This window comes from Manacus candei, unplaced genomic scaffold (assembly GCF_025592945.1).
Source record: "Manacus candei isolate 608988 ecotype Guabito, Panama unplaced genomic scaffold, ASM2559294v1 h1tg000035l, whole genome shotgun sequence".
NCBI classification, from domain to species: Eukaryota; Metazoa; Chordata; class Aves; order Passeriformes; family Pipridae; genus Manacus; species Manacus candei.
The window spans coordinates 721,242-736,728 of NW_026138083.1; the positions used below are offsets into that span (position 1 = coordinate 721,242).

Consider the following 15,487-nt stretch of genomic DNA (forward strand, 5'->3'; position numbering starts at 1 on the left):
TTTGCTTATGCCACGGGCAGAGCGAGGGGATGGGGGCTCTTTGCCTCGTGCCGCCATCGTGGATCACATGGAGCCATTTCACACCGGCTGCGTCTGGAAACGTCCCCTTCAGAGGGGACAGAGCGGCCGTGCCCTGAATCGCTTTTGGTCTTGCAAAATGTGGAATATGTCAAGATTATTTTAGGATGTTCTTTGTTGTTTGATCTTTGTATATACTTTCAAGCCTCATCAGCAAGAAAGGAGACCTGGTCAGTGGGACAGGCAGCAGCTGCATCCCTCAGCCAAGGGCATCCAGGAACTAACAAGTTTTAGGGACACAGTAAATCAAGACGTTAACGTCTATCTATGTATGCATTATTGACTTGGTGAAATACTCAAGGTCTGCGTATCCTACAGCTGAACTGTGTTCACTGTAATACTAAAAATGATGCCTGCAGGTCGAAAAAGACCCTGCGCAGGTGAAAACCCTTTCCCCCAGGACGCAGGGAAGTTGATGTAACTCGTGTAACTTGCATGAAAATTACTGATCAATCCTAGTAGAGGGGCTGTGCTTGGGAAGTTACTGACTCTGGCTTTCCGTGTATAAATAACGGCATATTTGTGGAATGCACCGAGCACTCAGGGTTGGGCAGCGCTTAAATAAATCACCGATGCCTCTGCCATGCGTCATTACTGGCTCGTTGGGCAGCCCTGCCGTGTGCCGCCGCCCGAACCACCCCACGGCGGCAGCCCGCGCTTGGCTTTTATTAGCAAGGAGCTAACAGGGGGTGTTTCTCCTGATAAACTGCCTGTTTAGGGCTGTGGGGCAGCGGTTCCCCGCCGGTTCCCTCCCGCCGCCATGGCGGTGCCCTCAGCCCGCACCCAAGATGGCGGCGGCGCGGCCCCGCCGCCTTCCCGCCGTGCCCCGCGCGGCCCCGACCCCGGAAGTGCCGGCGGAGCCGCCGGTCCCGCTCCCGGCCCGGCCCCGCTCCCGGCCCCGCCATGGGGGTCCCGGCCTTCTTCCGCTGGCTCAGCCGCAAGTACCCCTCCATCATCGTCAACTGCGTCGAGGAGAAGGTGAGCCGCCCTCCGCACCGCCGCCCGCCGCGCCGCGGGCCCGCCGGCGCTCCGTGGGGCCGGCTGGGCCGCAGCGCTGAGCTCCCCCCCCCCCCCACTCCGCCCTTTCCCCGGGGCCGCTTGTTTATGTTCGTTCGGTTTTATTTGTTTGTTTGGGGAGGGATTCGGCGGTTCCGGTTTGGTTCGGGGAGTTTGTGGCGTGGTTTGGGGTGGGGGATTTTTCGGGGGGGGGCTTTCGGTGCCGGTGGAAGCGGCCCCGGCGCAGGGGGAGGCACCGTCCGTTTCACTCCACGTGCGCCGCTGGAGCACCGGGCACGTGGAGCGGCGGGAACGGGCACCCTGGGACAGCGGGGATGGACGGGCACCTGGAGCAGGGAACCGGCTTTCTCCCACGATTTCCCGGTCTCCAGCCCGTTCCCCGGGATCCCAGCCCTTCCCGGCGCGGTGGGCTCTGCCTCTGTGCAGCCCCGGGCAGGAAAAGCGGGATCTGTGGCAGTGTTTTTGGGTTGAGCAGGGAGCAGTGGCGGTGCTTTTCTTGTGTGTTGTTCCTAGTTCCTGCTTTCCACAGCTTTTTTTTTTTTCTGGGGAATTAGGAGCTGCAGCGAGCTCCGGGACTTGCTGGAGACGCAAGTGCAGCTGCCTGTCTTGGGAAGAGGGAGGAAATGCAACGGAAATGGTTAAAAACAGTTTGAGGGTCTGGGAGCGTCTCAGTTTCCCCGAGACCTCCCTGTTTGCAGCAACATAAGTGCCAGGGTCCTGCTGGGGGTGTGGGATCGGGAGAGGGGATGCCAGAACACGAGGGAGGGCAGGAATGGGACACTGGAGAAGAAACTGGGCTGTGCCTTGGAGCTGCAGGGGATTCGTGGGAAATCAGAGATCCCCACTGTGCACATGGCAGTCTGCCTCCTGGGGCTCTCAGCCTCCCGAATAACTCGCAGCTGGGTCATTTCCAGGTCTTACTCATTATTTTATCAGTCTTTTATTTCACGTCTTAGTTGTTCTGCAGCTTCCTACTTTATCCTGGCGCTTTATTTTTGGAATACCCCCATGAACCCAGGACATCACGCTGCATCCAGGACTCAGAACAAGTCTGGGCTTGTGCTCTGTAACTTCGAGCAGCCTCAGGAGTTTTTATCTCATTGCTGGTGTTTTCTCCCTCCTGCCCGAACACAGAGCTGACTTTTCCAAAGGCACGCTGTAAAATCTGGCTTTCAGTGGCAGCAGGAGGTGGTTTTGGCGAAGGCTCAGCCCCAGCCTTGCTGCTGGGTCCTGCAGGTGCCCTTCAGGGCAGTAAGGCAGCTGAAATGATGTCTGTTTGCATGTTTTTATTAGGCTGGTTGCTTAGGGCACGTCCCTGCAGCCACGGGAACGTTGTGCCGTGCCAAGGGAGGCGGTGGGAGGGGACAGGGAGGATGGAGGGGTCTCCCTTCCTCTGCAGCCTTTGAGTAGCTGCCCCGTGGTGGCTTTTCAGTGCCCTGTTACCCCAGAGCTAACTCAGAGTGTTTCTGAGCAGACAAATGCTGGAGTTCTCGCTTTCCAAACTGCTTTTCCTGTACGCTTTTCCAGATACTTTGTATTCTCTGTGGCCGTGTTGTGCTTGGCTGAGTTCTGCCCTTCCAAACACTGCCTTGGGAAGTTCAGGTCTCTGCTGCTGAGCCTGTGCCTCCTCTGCCTCCTCCTTCCTCGGGAGAGGTGTGCCTCACCCTGGGGAAGCGCCTGGGAAGGGGATGGTTGTGGGAGCAAAGTGGAGGAGAGAAGGGAAGAGAGGAATTCCGTGTTGAGGCTGCACGTGTGCCCTGCCTGCAGCAGGTTTCCAGGTCGCTTTTAGTGTTCAGTTCTGTGCTTTTCAGGGTGTTTTTGCTTTTCAGATTCAAGCAGTGAAGCAGAGTCAGAGATTTGGTTAAAGCTGTGAGTGACTCTGGTGGTTTTATTGCAGTTGTTGTTTCAGCCTCTCTGGGTGTGAGGTGTGAAGTTTATTTTACCTGTGAATTTTTAACAGGTGGATAATTAAGATCTAAGTGTTTTTCTGGGGAACTATTTTAGAAAAAAAAAGGTGGGGTTGGGGCTTAAAAGTTTCCCTCAGTTCTGAGCTCCTGTGAGTTCTGGCTCTGCTCTGAGCTGCCATGGCAGCACTGGTGGTTCTGCTGCTGTACCAAACTCTTGGGGGTTGTTATCCCTGACGGGGTCTGTCCTGAGGGTTGGGGATCCCTCAGTTTAGGGGCTGTCATGGTCACGTGCCATGTTCGTGCCTGCTGGAGATCCTGCTGTTTCTGGATAACTCTTTGAGATCTGCCATTTAAAAGCAGCCCCAATTTAAACAGCAAATACACCTGTAACAGTTGGGTGGGCAGGCGATTCACCTTTTTCATCACACTGGTAAACATTTGGATGAACCTCTGTGTAATCAAAGCTGCTCCCCTGTTTAGGTAAAACAAAGGTTTGTGCAGGTCTGGTTTTACTGACTAGGTCCTTTTTGCTGATCTTTAATATCTGAGCTCATAACAGCCCAAGTTTTTTCTGTTAAGATGAACGGAAAGGCACAACAACTTCTGTGGGGCTGAGTTCGAGTTGCAGTAACTGCAGTGGCAGCTGCTGGTCCCTCCCTCTCGGTGCCTTGTTCCTGCTCAAGAGCACGTTGCAATTACAGCCAGGATAAATCGTGTTCATTAATGTTTTTTTATATTCAAATCTGGCCATAAATCTGAGAGCAGAGCAGGACAGCAGGGAGAAGCTGTAGTTTGTCTTACTGTAGATGAATTTAAGCTTCTCTCACGATGTAATCAGCTCCGTGTGTGTTTTAGGATTGCCATAAATCTCTCTAATCAGAAATTTTGTATCTCCCGGTAGCTTGTCTCTTTGAAATATTAAAAAGTTGATCCTTGTTCTCTTACCTTGCTAGATTAATCAGATTTAAGAAAAAGAAATAATCTTCTTCTTAAGCTGAGCAGGAAGAATGAGAGGGAGATCTTGAAGATAATAAAAAAATCCAGGAGAGAATATTCTTAATCAAATTGATACGAATTAATAAAGCTGCAACTAAAGTATCATGTTTGAAGATCTGTTTTCAATGGTTTCAAAAGAGGCTGTAGATTAGAAGTGAACAGTTTAGTTATATCACAAGAGATATCGCTGCCAGATACTTAAACCTTCTACAAGGCTGTTACATGAAAACCCTGTTGGGTTTGTGGGGCTGTGCAGATGGAAAGTGGCTGCTGAAGGCTCTGAATGAGATCACACTTACTGTGCTTTGCCTTGGAGACTGGAAGTCAGGTCTGTGGCAGGGTGAGTTTGTTTTCCATATCACGTGGTTGTAAGCCTTCGATGTCCCCTGAGTCCCGTTCAGCTCGAGCAAGAGGGTGGGGGGCGATCAAGTAGAACCCAAGTGTTAGAAAGATGTGAATTAGCAGAAATTTCCCCTCTTTAAAATAGGGGGGGGTTAGTGTTCAGTTACTTAAAAGTGACTTCACAGCTTGCCCTGAAAGAATTCCACACACCTGTGGCTGTGAGAAATGCAAATACCAAATGAAGACTTATGTTGCTTTAGAGGATTTCATTTTGGCCTTTTAAGACAAGGATAAGTTCAGTCAGTTCACACCTCAAAACATGCCATTCCTGTTTTAACTTTGCTTTATGCCAGGCTGTTCAAGAGCACGCTTCATTCCACCTTTGTGGGATGTTCCAGCCACAATTTCTCTGGAAATCATGGGGCTTTTCCTTGCTGAGCTCATGTCTCTTCCGTGCTATTGGGGTTTAATCTGGTACCTTATGTGTGTGGCTGGAGGTGTTGCCTTGAAAGGGAGAGGGAGTGAGAAGGGAGAGGGACAGGAGAATCAGTGCTAATTGCCTTTTGACCAAACTAACAACAACAAAAAAACCCAAACAAACCACAAACCCAACAACAACAAAACCCCAGACAAAACAAACAAACCCAAAATTACAATCGACCGTGGTCGCTGATCCACCTTGTTGAAGAATCCAGTGCTGGGGTAGCCCAGGAACACAGGTGGCTCAGGGGGGTTTAGGGTGATGAGAAGTTCACGTGGCATTTCCCATCTGCACTGCGACCCGAGCTCCACATTCTTGGGGCAGTAGAAAGAGAACCCAGGAAGAGGCGAAGCCTTAGAGGGACGAAGGCAATGTCTGGGTTTCTGGACTTAATGTAGCTCTTCAGATCTATCCACAGGCAGGCTTGGAGCAGGAGTTGAAGACTTCAGGGCTTTGAGCATCTCAGAGCTTCTGATGGTCATGAGGAAAGGAAAGATGTCAAGACCCAATGTGGAGGCTTGGCTGGGGGATCTGAAAGGATCTCTCCTTCCTTCTTGCGGAGCAATCAGTGTGCTCCTGACAGTAAAAGGAGTTGCTGTCTGGAACAATACGAGATGTGGAAACTTCTGTTTTCAGCAGAAATTAACAACTCTGCCATAACTTATCGTAACATTTTCTGGTTGTGCTGGTTCACAAACAGCTTTTTAAAAGAAGGGCTATTTAATAGTGAAAGGTGCAGCTCCAAGTGATTGTGTGGGTGCTTGCTGCTATCTTTTTCTTCTACCGCCACTGGAGAAAAAAAAAATAAAAATACTTTTTTGAGTCTGTGCATTCACAACTGCTGGTTATTGGTACTGAAACCTTTGTCCTGACTGCACCCCCAGGCTAAGGAGTGCAATGGAGTCAAGGTTCCCATTGACACCAGCAAGCCCAACCCCAACGAGGTGGAGTTCGATAACCTCTACCTGGACATGAACGGCATCATCCACCCTTGCACGCATCCAGAAGACAAGTAAGGCACTTCTCTGTCTCTTTACAGTTAGCTTGTCTCTTCAGTGACAGCATTCCAGTCATTGAACTGCATGCCCTGTGTTTCAGGCCAGCACCCAAAAACGAAGATGAGATGATGGTGGCGATTTTCGAGTACATCGACAGGATCTTCAACATCGTGAGGCCGAGGAGGCTCCTCTACATGGCCATAGATGGAGTGGTGAGTACTGACACATCTCCTTTCCAGCTGTGAGATCAGGGTAGGTGCCATCAGGTCTCGTGAGATCCTTCGGGAAATGGTGTTCTGAAATGAAAAGCTGTAGGTAAAATAGACTGTTAACTGAATTTTGGTGAGGGTAATCAGTAGTACCCCTGGGGTTTGTTATCCTGTAGGAGCTGGCTGATGGAGTCTGCTGCAGCCTTGAGCTTTGCTGGAAACTTGTAAAAGACAGTAACACTCCAAGACTACTTCTGCTCCTCCGTTCTGTGGCTTTAGGAATAATTTACACCACAGGCTGGAAAGGACCAGAGCAGCTGGTTTGAGCAGCTGCACTTCAGATGGGCAGTGATGGAGTTGTGGTGTGGAATATTTCACAGCCTTCAGGGACCTTTGAGGCTGGAAGCTTGTCTTTCTCCCCACCTGATCCTCATCTCCCCTCGGTACCTAGAGTTGTGGAATGGTTTGGGTTGGAAAGGACCTTCAAGCCCTTCTGATTCCTTTTTTTTAGGCCCCACGTGCCAAGATGAACCAACAGCGCTCAAGGAGATTCAGAGCGTCGAAGGAGGGCATGGAGGCTGCTGAAGAGAAGCAGAAAATAAGACAAGAAATTCTGGCCAAAGGTGAACCAGTGACTGTATTGGAGGTTTTCTGATGAGAATCACCTTGTTTTGAAAGATTCAGTAAGGTTTAGAGAAGGGATGTCTCTGCACTGCTGGGAGGAGGAGGGGATAACAAGCCTACAGAAGGCTGGATCAGTGTTCTCCAAAGTTAAGAACTAAGATAAAACAAAATGTCACTTTTTTTTCTTCTTCTGTCTCCTGCCTGAAATGAATTTGTGTTGAGTGCTCTTAATTCCTTTTGAAAATAAATTGAACAGAAGAGCAGGGATAAATGTAGTGAGGAAGCAACCAAAACCCTTGTGGAAGGAAGTACACATTTGTAGGGCTCGATGCAAGGAGTGTTGAGGCTTAAAAGCAGGGATCAGATGGAAATACTCCTACACAGGGATAATGAGCTGCGAGCAAGGGTAGTTACTTGACAGTGGAAACTCTAAATTCAGTGAGGAAACAAAAGTCAGAGCAACTTTCTGAGGGTGATGGTGACATGGCTGGAGTGAAAGGGGAATGTGTAGCAGTGTTTGCTGAAGTCACGTTTGTAGATGTACTGACACCTCAGACTTGGAGATGATATAATGGTAAGAAGCTGGTTTAATTTTGGTTTGTGGGTGTTGGTTTTTTTTGTTTTTTTTTTTTTTAAGAAACTGATTTCAGTGAGTTAATTGTTACCTGGGGAGCCATGTGGGGTTTTATCATGCAGAAATGTTTTAAATGGTCCACGCTGATCTGACTCTGCTCCCTGTTTCTGCTGCTCCAGGTGGCTTTCTCCCTCCAGAAGAAGTGAAGGAGAGATTTGACAGCAACTGCATTACCCCGGTGAGTGACCTGGCACTTCACCCAGCAATTGCCAGTGTCTGAGTGAAGGTTTCATTTATTTCCTTCCCACCCCTTCCAGGGGACGGAGTTCATGGACAATCTGGCGAAATGCCTGCGCTATTACATCGCCGACCGCCTCAACAGCGACCCGGGCTGGAAGAACCTCACCGTGAGTTCCCAGCTTCCTACTTGAGAGAAATGAAGGAGGTGTTTGGGCTGGGCTGGGATCTGATTGAAGAGCAGAAATTTAACAGATTTATCTCTTGGCCTGGCTCTGTGCTTTTATTAATAATGGGCCGACTAGCACGTCCTGCTGTGGCTTCAGAGACCATTTTGTCCTGATAACTCCATCCCCCAGCACCATTTGCTTTGATTTCACTGAAGAGCAAAGAGGAGGTTTGCCAGTAGAAGCCACAATTTGACATAATGGGAGACAGGGCTTTAGGAATACTTTTGCTTCTTTTGGGGGAAGCGTCAAGATACCTTGTAGATGTCATTTTTGCACTGTTTCTTTTTTCTAATTGCTTCCTCAGTGGGCTACATTTTCTCCCTCGCTCTAATGATGGATGGCAGGCAATGAAAATAATACATGTCAGCTTGCTTGCCTTTCTGGACTTGGAAATTCTCTCTTCCTCTCCTCAAGCACTCCACTCCCACCTAGTTCTGTTTCTGACAGTCCTGTGTTTGCTCTGTACGAGGGGGCAGAGGATTCAGTTAATGCAGCTGCCTGTGCTATTTGCCATGAGTTGGCTGTTCAAGTGGCCTAATTAGAGGGCAGTTGGCTCTGCTTGATTCCCTCCATCAGACCTGGGTTTTTATAAATGCTAATGCTTTATTAAGCTAGTGCTTAATAAATGCTTGTGCTAAGAATTGACGCCAGGGTGAGGAGGGGTCTGCTGTGATCATGTTTCAGGGCATCGATGAGTTGGGAAGATCCAAAGGGAAGCAGACACGTGTGTGCTTAATCCGTGAGTCCTCTAGTGCCTGTTTCATTGCCCTGGCAATTTATCAGGAAACAAAAATGTGGCCTGATCACTTCAGTGGGGTTTGAATCAGTATGTCACCTTCATCCTGGAATTGGAGGGGAAAAATGAATGTCTGTTCATTGGTTCCAGGCTCTTAAATAATTTCATTTTGAAATAGTTGAAACTGCAGATTAGAATTTCAAGTGTTCATAAGTCAGGTTCTGTATTCAGTGTATGAACTGCATAAGTTGTTGATTTTTACTGTGGCAGCATTAATTATTGACACAATTGGAATGTGTTGCAGGTTATTTTGTCGGATGCCAGTGCTCCTGGTGAAGGGGAACATAAAATCATGGATTACATTAGGAGACAGAGAGGTAAAATTCAAATAAATGTGGACCTTTTGTTTTAAATTAAGGTATGGCCAATAAGAGTTTATTTTACATGACTTTGACTAAATGTAATTTTCTTTTGTACAGCTCAACCAAATCATGACCCAAACACTCACCACTGTCTGTGTGGGGCTGATGGTGAGTTCTCTCTTGCTAGAAATGTGTCCTGTTAAGCTTTCTTGTGCTGTTCTGGGATTGAATTGGACTGTGTCTCACTTGGGAATGTGTAAATAATCCGGTGGATTTGTCAGTTTTGGAAAGCTGTGTGTAATGGATGGGGAAGGGTCCAACCCTGCCCACAGCTCCCTGGGGTTGTCCTGAGGGGGTGGTTTGTGGGTAAAGCACATTGGTGTGTTCACACTTGCTGAAAGCAGAATCTACTTTGCTTGTAAAGTTGTATTTTTTTTTCTTTTAAAGCTTAATACTGTTTATCTCTCATCATATTTTACTCTTCTCTTGATTGGTAGCTGATCTGATTATGCTTGGCTTAGCTACACACGAACCAAACTTCACTATAATTAGGGAGGAGTTCAAACCAAATAAACCCAAGCCGTGTGCTCTCTGTAACCAGATGGGTCATGAGGTTAAGGATTGCCAAGGTTTGCCCAGAGAAAAACAAGGAAAGGTAAGAATTTTGCTATTTCTAGTTTGTTTTTTTTTTTATCTACAAGCTCGTGTATAATGAGATCCTCAAATAGTTCTTGCTGTTGGTTTTGGCTGAAGCATGAATGCAAGTTGTTGTTGAAAATACCTGGCTGTCCTCTCAGAGGTGAAAGTTGTACTTGTGCAGTACAAGATTATTATGCCAAAGCTGAGATCTTCACTTGTGGTATTTTGGGTTTGGGGTTTTTTTATCGCTGGTGAGAACAAATGATCAGTAACTTCACAGACAGGCAAAGCAGCAAAATGCATGCTCGGCACGAGGGCTTGGGAGCCTGTTCTTGTAGCCTTCTTAACTCCTTGGAAATGGAGCTGGAGAAGCTCTAAGGAGAGCTGGGGTGTGACGTGGCTCTCCTTTGATTTCAGCACGACCAGTTTGCCGACACCCTTCCCGTGGCGGAGCAGGAGTTCATCTTCATCCGCCTGTGTGTCCTGAGGGAGGTGAGGTGGAGCAGTTGCTCCAGCTGCTTTGTGTAACTAACATTTTAAACTCCATGCAGCCTTTCCCAATGTCCTTTTCCACGTGTTGCAGTATTTGGAGAGAGAACTCACTATGGCCAGCCTGCCTTTCACATTTGATTTCGAAAGAAGTGTCGATGACTGGGTCTTCATGTGCTTCTTCGTGGGAAATGACTTTCTGCCTCACCTGCCATCTCTGGAGATCAGGTAGATGAGGACACGTTTTCTTTTCCTGCAGGAATGCTCCCTGTGTTTCTCGATAACAGGAGTTATTTAACACTTTGGTTTGTGTTTAGGGAGGGAGCAATCGATCGCTTGGTGAACATCTATAAAAACGTGGTGCACAAAACCGGGGTGAGAGCTTTTCCTTTGAAAACATCTGGGGGTTTGCTGCAGAACAGGCTTGTTTTTCACCTCTGCTGTTCTCTAACCTGCAGGGGTACCTCACAGAGAGCGGGTTTGTCAACCTGCAGCGGGTCCAGATGATCATGCTGGCGGTGGGAGAAGTCGAGGACAGTATCTTCAAAAAGAGAAAAGATGACGATGTAATTTTTTTTGTTGTTGTTACATCCTTGGAGTTTGGTTTTAATCATGTGCCTTACTGTTAGCCCGGGACCCTCCTTTAAGAGAATAAGGAAAAAAAAAAAAAAAGACAAATTTTGTGGTTTGTTATTCTATGATTCTCAGTAATTTTTGACTGGAAAGAAGGCACTTGGAGTTGAAATCACTGTGCCAGTGTTGGCAAAATGTTTGGCATGTTGTTGCCCCAGCCTGCACCTCTCTTGGAAGTGGAAATGCCAATTTGATGTTCAGCTCTCAGGCCTGAGAATCATAGAATAAGAAATATCTTTCCTTGAGTCTCTTCTTTTCCTGTTTCTAGGACATTAATGTCTCTCCTACGTTTTTTTGGCAGCTCTCCAGTCTGGGCACCGAGCTTGTGTCCTTTGGCACTGCTGGCAGCCTGAACTGAGGCTACAGCTAAACTCAGTACATCATTTAAGCCACTACCAAAACTGTGGGGCTTTGAATACCTAGTTACTTTTTTTCTCCCCCATAGATTTTCAGGGTAGAGTAGAAAATTCCATCCCCTTTCTGTTGGATTTACAGACGGAAGAATTGTCCCACGTCTTATTCAGAACATTCCCTAAAAACCTCACGGTTTGGTCGGTTGAGGATTGCAATGAAATAATTTCCCAAGAAATCTGTATGTTTGACTGACTTTATTTCCCTTTATTCTTCATCTAGGATAACTTTAAAAGACGACAGAAAGAAAAAAGGAAAAGATTGAAGGTAAGCGAATTCCTTACCCGATGCAAAAACTAGCAAGAATTAAAATAGACACTTCAGGTTTTGGCAGGTGTGGTGGTTGGAACTGCAGGTGTTTCCTGGCCTGTGTGTAAGCCATCTGAAAGTTAAAAAATTTAAAATTCTGTTATTGGGGTGAATTTTCTTATATTCCCAGGATATTGTGATATTTTAAAAACGGGCCTTGTACTTTCATTTCCACGTAGCTCTGTTCTTGGATGGGGCATTCCAAGGAAGTGGAGCTTCCAAAACTGTCAGGGCATGTGTTTTCCCTGAGTGCTCTCCAGACCTTGTGTTCATTTTTTAAATGAGGATTTTCTGACTGTTCTATGAGAGTGGCAGAGGTTTTTCACTGTTGTTACAAGGAATGTGTTACTCCCAGGAAGTTAGACCAGGCCCCCAAAAAACTGCCTTTTGGCCCACGTGGAAAGAACACAGGCACCAAATGCAGGGGGGTTTTGGCAGTTTTGTAAGAGAGCTTAATAAATTATAACTCAGAAGCGTTGTGCCTGGTGAAGATCAATAAACAGGGCTCGTCTGTGTTTATCTTTCAGAGGGATCAGCCTGCTTTCATTCCTGGTGGGCAGTTCTCCCCTCAAGCCCTGGGCAATCGATCCAGCCCTCAGGCAATCTGTAACCCCAGGCAAGCCGCCTTTGAGATGAGGATGCATGAGAGGCACAACTCTGTAAGTAGATGTTCAGAGGTGTTGGCACAGAGAAGGGAAATAATCACCTCCCGTGGTACTCTGGACATCTTTTTTTCTCTACCCCATTGAGCTTTCTTGAAAAGCAGGCACCAAAAACGTTCTTTTTCGAGAAAGTGGCTTTTAATAACCAGTTTTTGTGGAAAGGAGAAACTTTGGATGAAATTTTGGGAAAGGCGTTAGTGAGGGAAAACTGGAAGTAAGTTGAGTGCTCTGTTAGAAGTCTTGATTGTTACCTTGAAATAAAAATTATGACAGATATTTTCTTTTTGGGTATAAATCTTCGTCCAAACAGTGAAAAAAATTAAAGGCCCTTTTCATCGTAGAGGTGTGGGTTCTGTCTCTGAAGTCTAAATACAATATGCTTTTTCAAAGTATAATTTCTGCCGTTCTTCCCTTTTAATCTTGAAACTTCTGCACCTGAGTTAAGCACATTAGTTCCTTTGTGGAACAGGAGGCGTTTCTTTTTGACTCCGTAATATTAAAATGGATAAATTTGAGAGGAGTTTAAAAGACCAGCTGTGAAGAAACGCAGCATTTCTGACAGTTCTGAATTAGAAGCACCGTGTTTTTTTCTCGTGTGTGTTTTTCACTGGTGCTGCAAAATGAAGCTGTAACAGAAGCTGCAGGACTAGAGCAAACAGGGGTGTTCCAAAATTGGAATATATCCAGAATGGCATGCTTTACCAGTTTCTGCTGTCTTGTTTATTGCATCCTTTTCTTTCTCCAATCCAATGACATTTCTGCCTGTATGAAATCAACGCCTGCCTTTTTAATAGAGGTGTGTTCTTCTTTCCATTTGCTCCTTGGCTTAGCGGGTTCAGGGTTGTGCAGCCTTTGCCTGGAGTTTTTCTGGAACTGAAAATAACACGTGTGATTATTGCAGAGCTGTTAATTGTAACTTGAATTTAAAATGCCTAATAAATCCTCCTCTCCCCCCCTTCCCCCTATTTATCTGTAATAACTCTGATCCCAGACAACTTCAGCATCTCCAAATACCAGCCTGACTCCTGATGGCAGCCCGGCCCTGGGAGGAGGAGGAATTAAGCGGAAAGCTGAGGACAGTGACAGTGAACCTGAGCCAGAGGATAATATCAGGTGAAGCCATTTTTTTGTAGCACTTTGTTAGCAAATTGCTGAAATAGATGCAGCCTAATTAATGCCATTTAGCTCAGTGCAGCAGTGCCTTCGGATGCTTCGCTATGATCTCTTTATCCACCGGTAATTAATGTGGAGGGCTGGAATATCCAGCAAATTCCAGGGAGATGGGTGAGCTGTGGCTGTTCACTCTGAGTGCCCAGATTAGTATGCGTGCAGGTTTGCAGCCTCCCAGCCACGCTCCCTCTGAGACCCAGCGCTAGATTGGCGAGACATTCCCTGCTCAGCCCTGATTATGTGAGTGGAATGCGCCATTCCAGGCTGGAATTCTCCACCTGTTTAACCCATCCACTATTCCACACCGGAATTCTCCAGCTGTTTAACCCCTCGCCGTCCCAGGCTGGAATTCTCCAGCTGTTTAACCCATCCACTATTCCAGGCTGGAATTCTCCAGCTGTTTAACCCATCTGCCGTTCCAGGCTGGAATTCTCCAGCTGTTTAACCCCTCCGCCGTCCCAGGCTGGAATTCTCAGCTGTTTAATCAGTTACCTTCACATGGGCAGCTTTTATTTTTCCTCCCTCTCTGATTTGTGGCAGACCCTGTTTTGTCTGGGAGTTCTTTTAATTGTCTTAGGGCAGCTGATCCTTGGATTATTAAGGGACGGGAATTTTATGAGAATTAACTGCCAGTGAGTCTGCATTGATCAAAGGTTTAAATCAAGCTATTGCCATCAACTGCAGGCCTTTGCAGTGGTTTGTTGAGGGGTCTGCCCTTTAAATGCAGCCAGGAGGGGGTTTTGTGTGCACTCAAGTGGACGTGGGAAAACACTGAGGATTGTTGTCACCACATATTTGTGACATCCAGCCCATCAGCTCTTCCAGTATCTCATATTCCAGCTCTCATTCTCATTTTTTGTCCTGTAAGTGTGTATCTAAATGAATTGATTTGGGTTTTTTTTTAATCAAGCAAGCAGAATTCCTGTATAGAATCAGGATCAATGTTAGTGTTCCTTTCCCTTGGAGCTTTAGCAGAGGCTCTGAAAGAAGCTTTAACAGTTTTACAGTGACCAGTGTGAACGAACTGTGGTGATTTGTGAGCAGCAGCAGTTCTGACAGGGTTGGTATTGCCAAGGAAAAGGATGTGCTACGTTCAACTGCAGTTATTTAAACTCTCCTGTAGCTCAGAATATCTAAATATTTAAAGTGGTCTCAACCTTTGTGGAAAGGCTGATTTTTCAGATGGGATATTCAACGCCAAGCTGGAATTGTTGGGCATAAACTTCTCTTTAAAAAAATAAATCATTACTGAGGGATTATCAGATTTAAGCAGTTTGGTTTTGTTTTTTTTTTTTCCTGACGTGATACAGCAGAGCTGAGGGATTCAGGTGCTCATGTGTGAAAGAGGAGCAAGTTTTTGTTCTGCACAGACATGAGGGGGAGCTGTGTGAAGGGAGGAGAGAGGGCGGCCGGGATGGCTCCTTTGATTCCAGGATCCATCTCTGGGATGAGGGATTGAAAATCCCCTGGGAAAGGGAGCTGCTGTGGTGTGAGTGAGCAAACCCAGGATTCCTGGGCTGCAGAAAGTGCTGCTGGTAATCACAGCTTGTCTGAACAGCAACAGGACAGTAGAAATTACTATTTGCTTTCTTGCTTTTTATTTTGAGGAGCGGGAAAACTGTGCCACTTTTCTGCTTGAGAGAGGCATTAAGAATAAAGGAATGAACTTGATGTGAGAAGATACTCCAGTAAGATAAAGATTTTGGCCTAGGGTAGATTAAAGGAAATAAGGGAGGGAAGAGTTTTTTCTCCTGGAAGAGTAAAAGCACAAAGTTCAAATGGTGAGAAATACAGAATTGCTGACCAGAAACAATTCTGTTCTGAGAAATCCTGACAGCAACAGGCCTACGTTTGAAAATCCACCCTGCTTCTGGCACTGGAGCTGTGTTTATCAGGGTGGGAGCTTCAGGATCTCATCTGGATTTTCTGGGGTGCCAACCATCACACCTTATTCTCTTGCTGCTGAGTATCAGTTTTTCTGCTTTCCTTTAAACTGTCTGCAGATAGAAGCTGAAGTAGCCAGTGACTAGGGGTGACACTGTAATTCAGACCTGTAAGGTGCCCCTGGTGAGATGTATCGATGGCTGTGTTGCAGGCTGTGGGAAACTGGCTGGAAGCAGCGCTACTACAAGAACAAATTCGACGTGGATGCCTCCGACGAGAAATTCCGGCGCAAGGTCGTGCAGTCCTACGTGGAAGGGCTTTGCTGGGTTCTCAGATATTACTATCAGGTACCTCAGATTTTCATCTCTGAATTTTCCTTTGTGCCTGCACCCTGTTTTATTTCGGCCTGTTGCTCGTTGTGGAAAAGCAGTGGAGTTTTTTAAGATGTGCAACAAACACTTGGTACTCAGGGTTTGAGTGCATTTTCACCACCCCTGGA

General features: G+C 46.8%; 1 protein-coding gene across 1 annotated transcript in view; it reads left to right on the top strand.

Annotated features, from left to right (window-relative positions):
• Positions 1-908: 908 nt before the first annotated feature.
• XRN2 (5'-3' exoribonuclease 2) overlaps positions 909-15,487 on the top strand; it is a 36,572-nt gene continuing 21,993 nt past the window's right edge. The window contains exons 1-17 of the mRNA XM_051792917.1: positions 909-1,056; positions 5,706-5,833; positions 5,920-6,031; positions 6,540-6,651; positions 7,406-7,464; positions 7,544-7,633; positions 8,734-8,806; positions 8,909-8,959; positions 9,289-9,446; positions 9,848-9,922; positions 10,014-10,147; positions 10,237-10,294; positions 10,378-10,485; positions 11,186-11,230; positions 11,800-11,931; positions 12,926-13,047; positions 15,200-15,335. Coding sequence (XP_051648877.1) covers positions 982-1,056; positions 5,706-5,833; positions 5,920-6,031; positions 6,540-6,651; positions 7,406-7,464; positions 7,544-7,633; positions 8,734-8,806; positions 8,909-8,959; positions 9,289-9,446; positions 9,848-9,922; positions 10,014-10,147; positions 10,237-10,294; positions 10,378-10,485; positions 11,186-11,230; positions 11,800-11,931; positions 12,926-13,047; positions 15,200-15,335 — 1,668 coding nt within the window. The 5' untranslated portion in view covers positions 909-981. The remainder of the gene's footprint in view (positions 1,057-5,705; positions 5,834-5,919; positions 6,032-6,539; positions 6,652-7,405; positions 7,465-7,543; positions 7,634-8,733; positions 8,807-8,908; positions 8,960-9,288; positions 9,447-9,847; positions 9,923-10,013; positions 10,148-10,236; positions 10,295-10,377; positions 10,486-11,185; positions 11,231-11,799; positions 11,932-12,925; positions 13,048-15,199; positions 15,336-15,487) is intronic.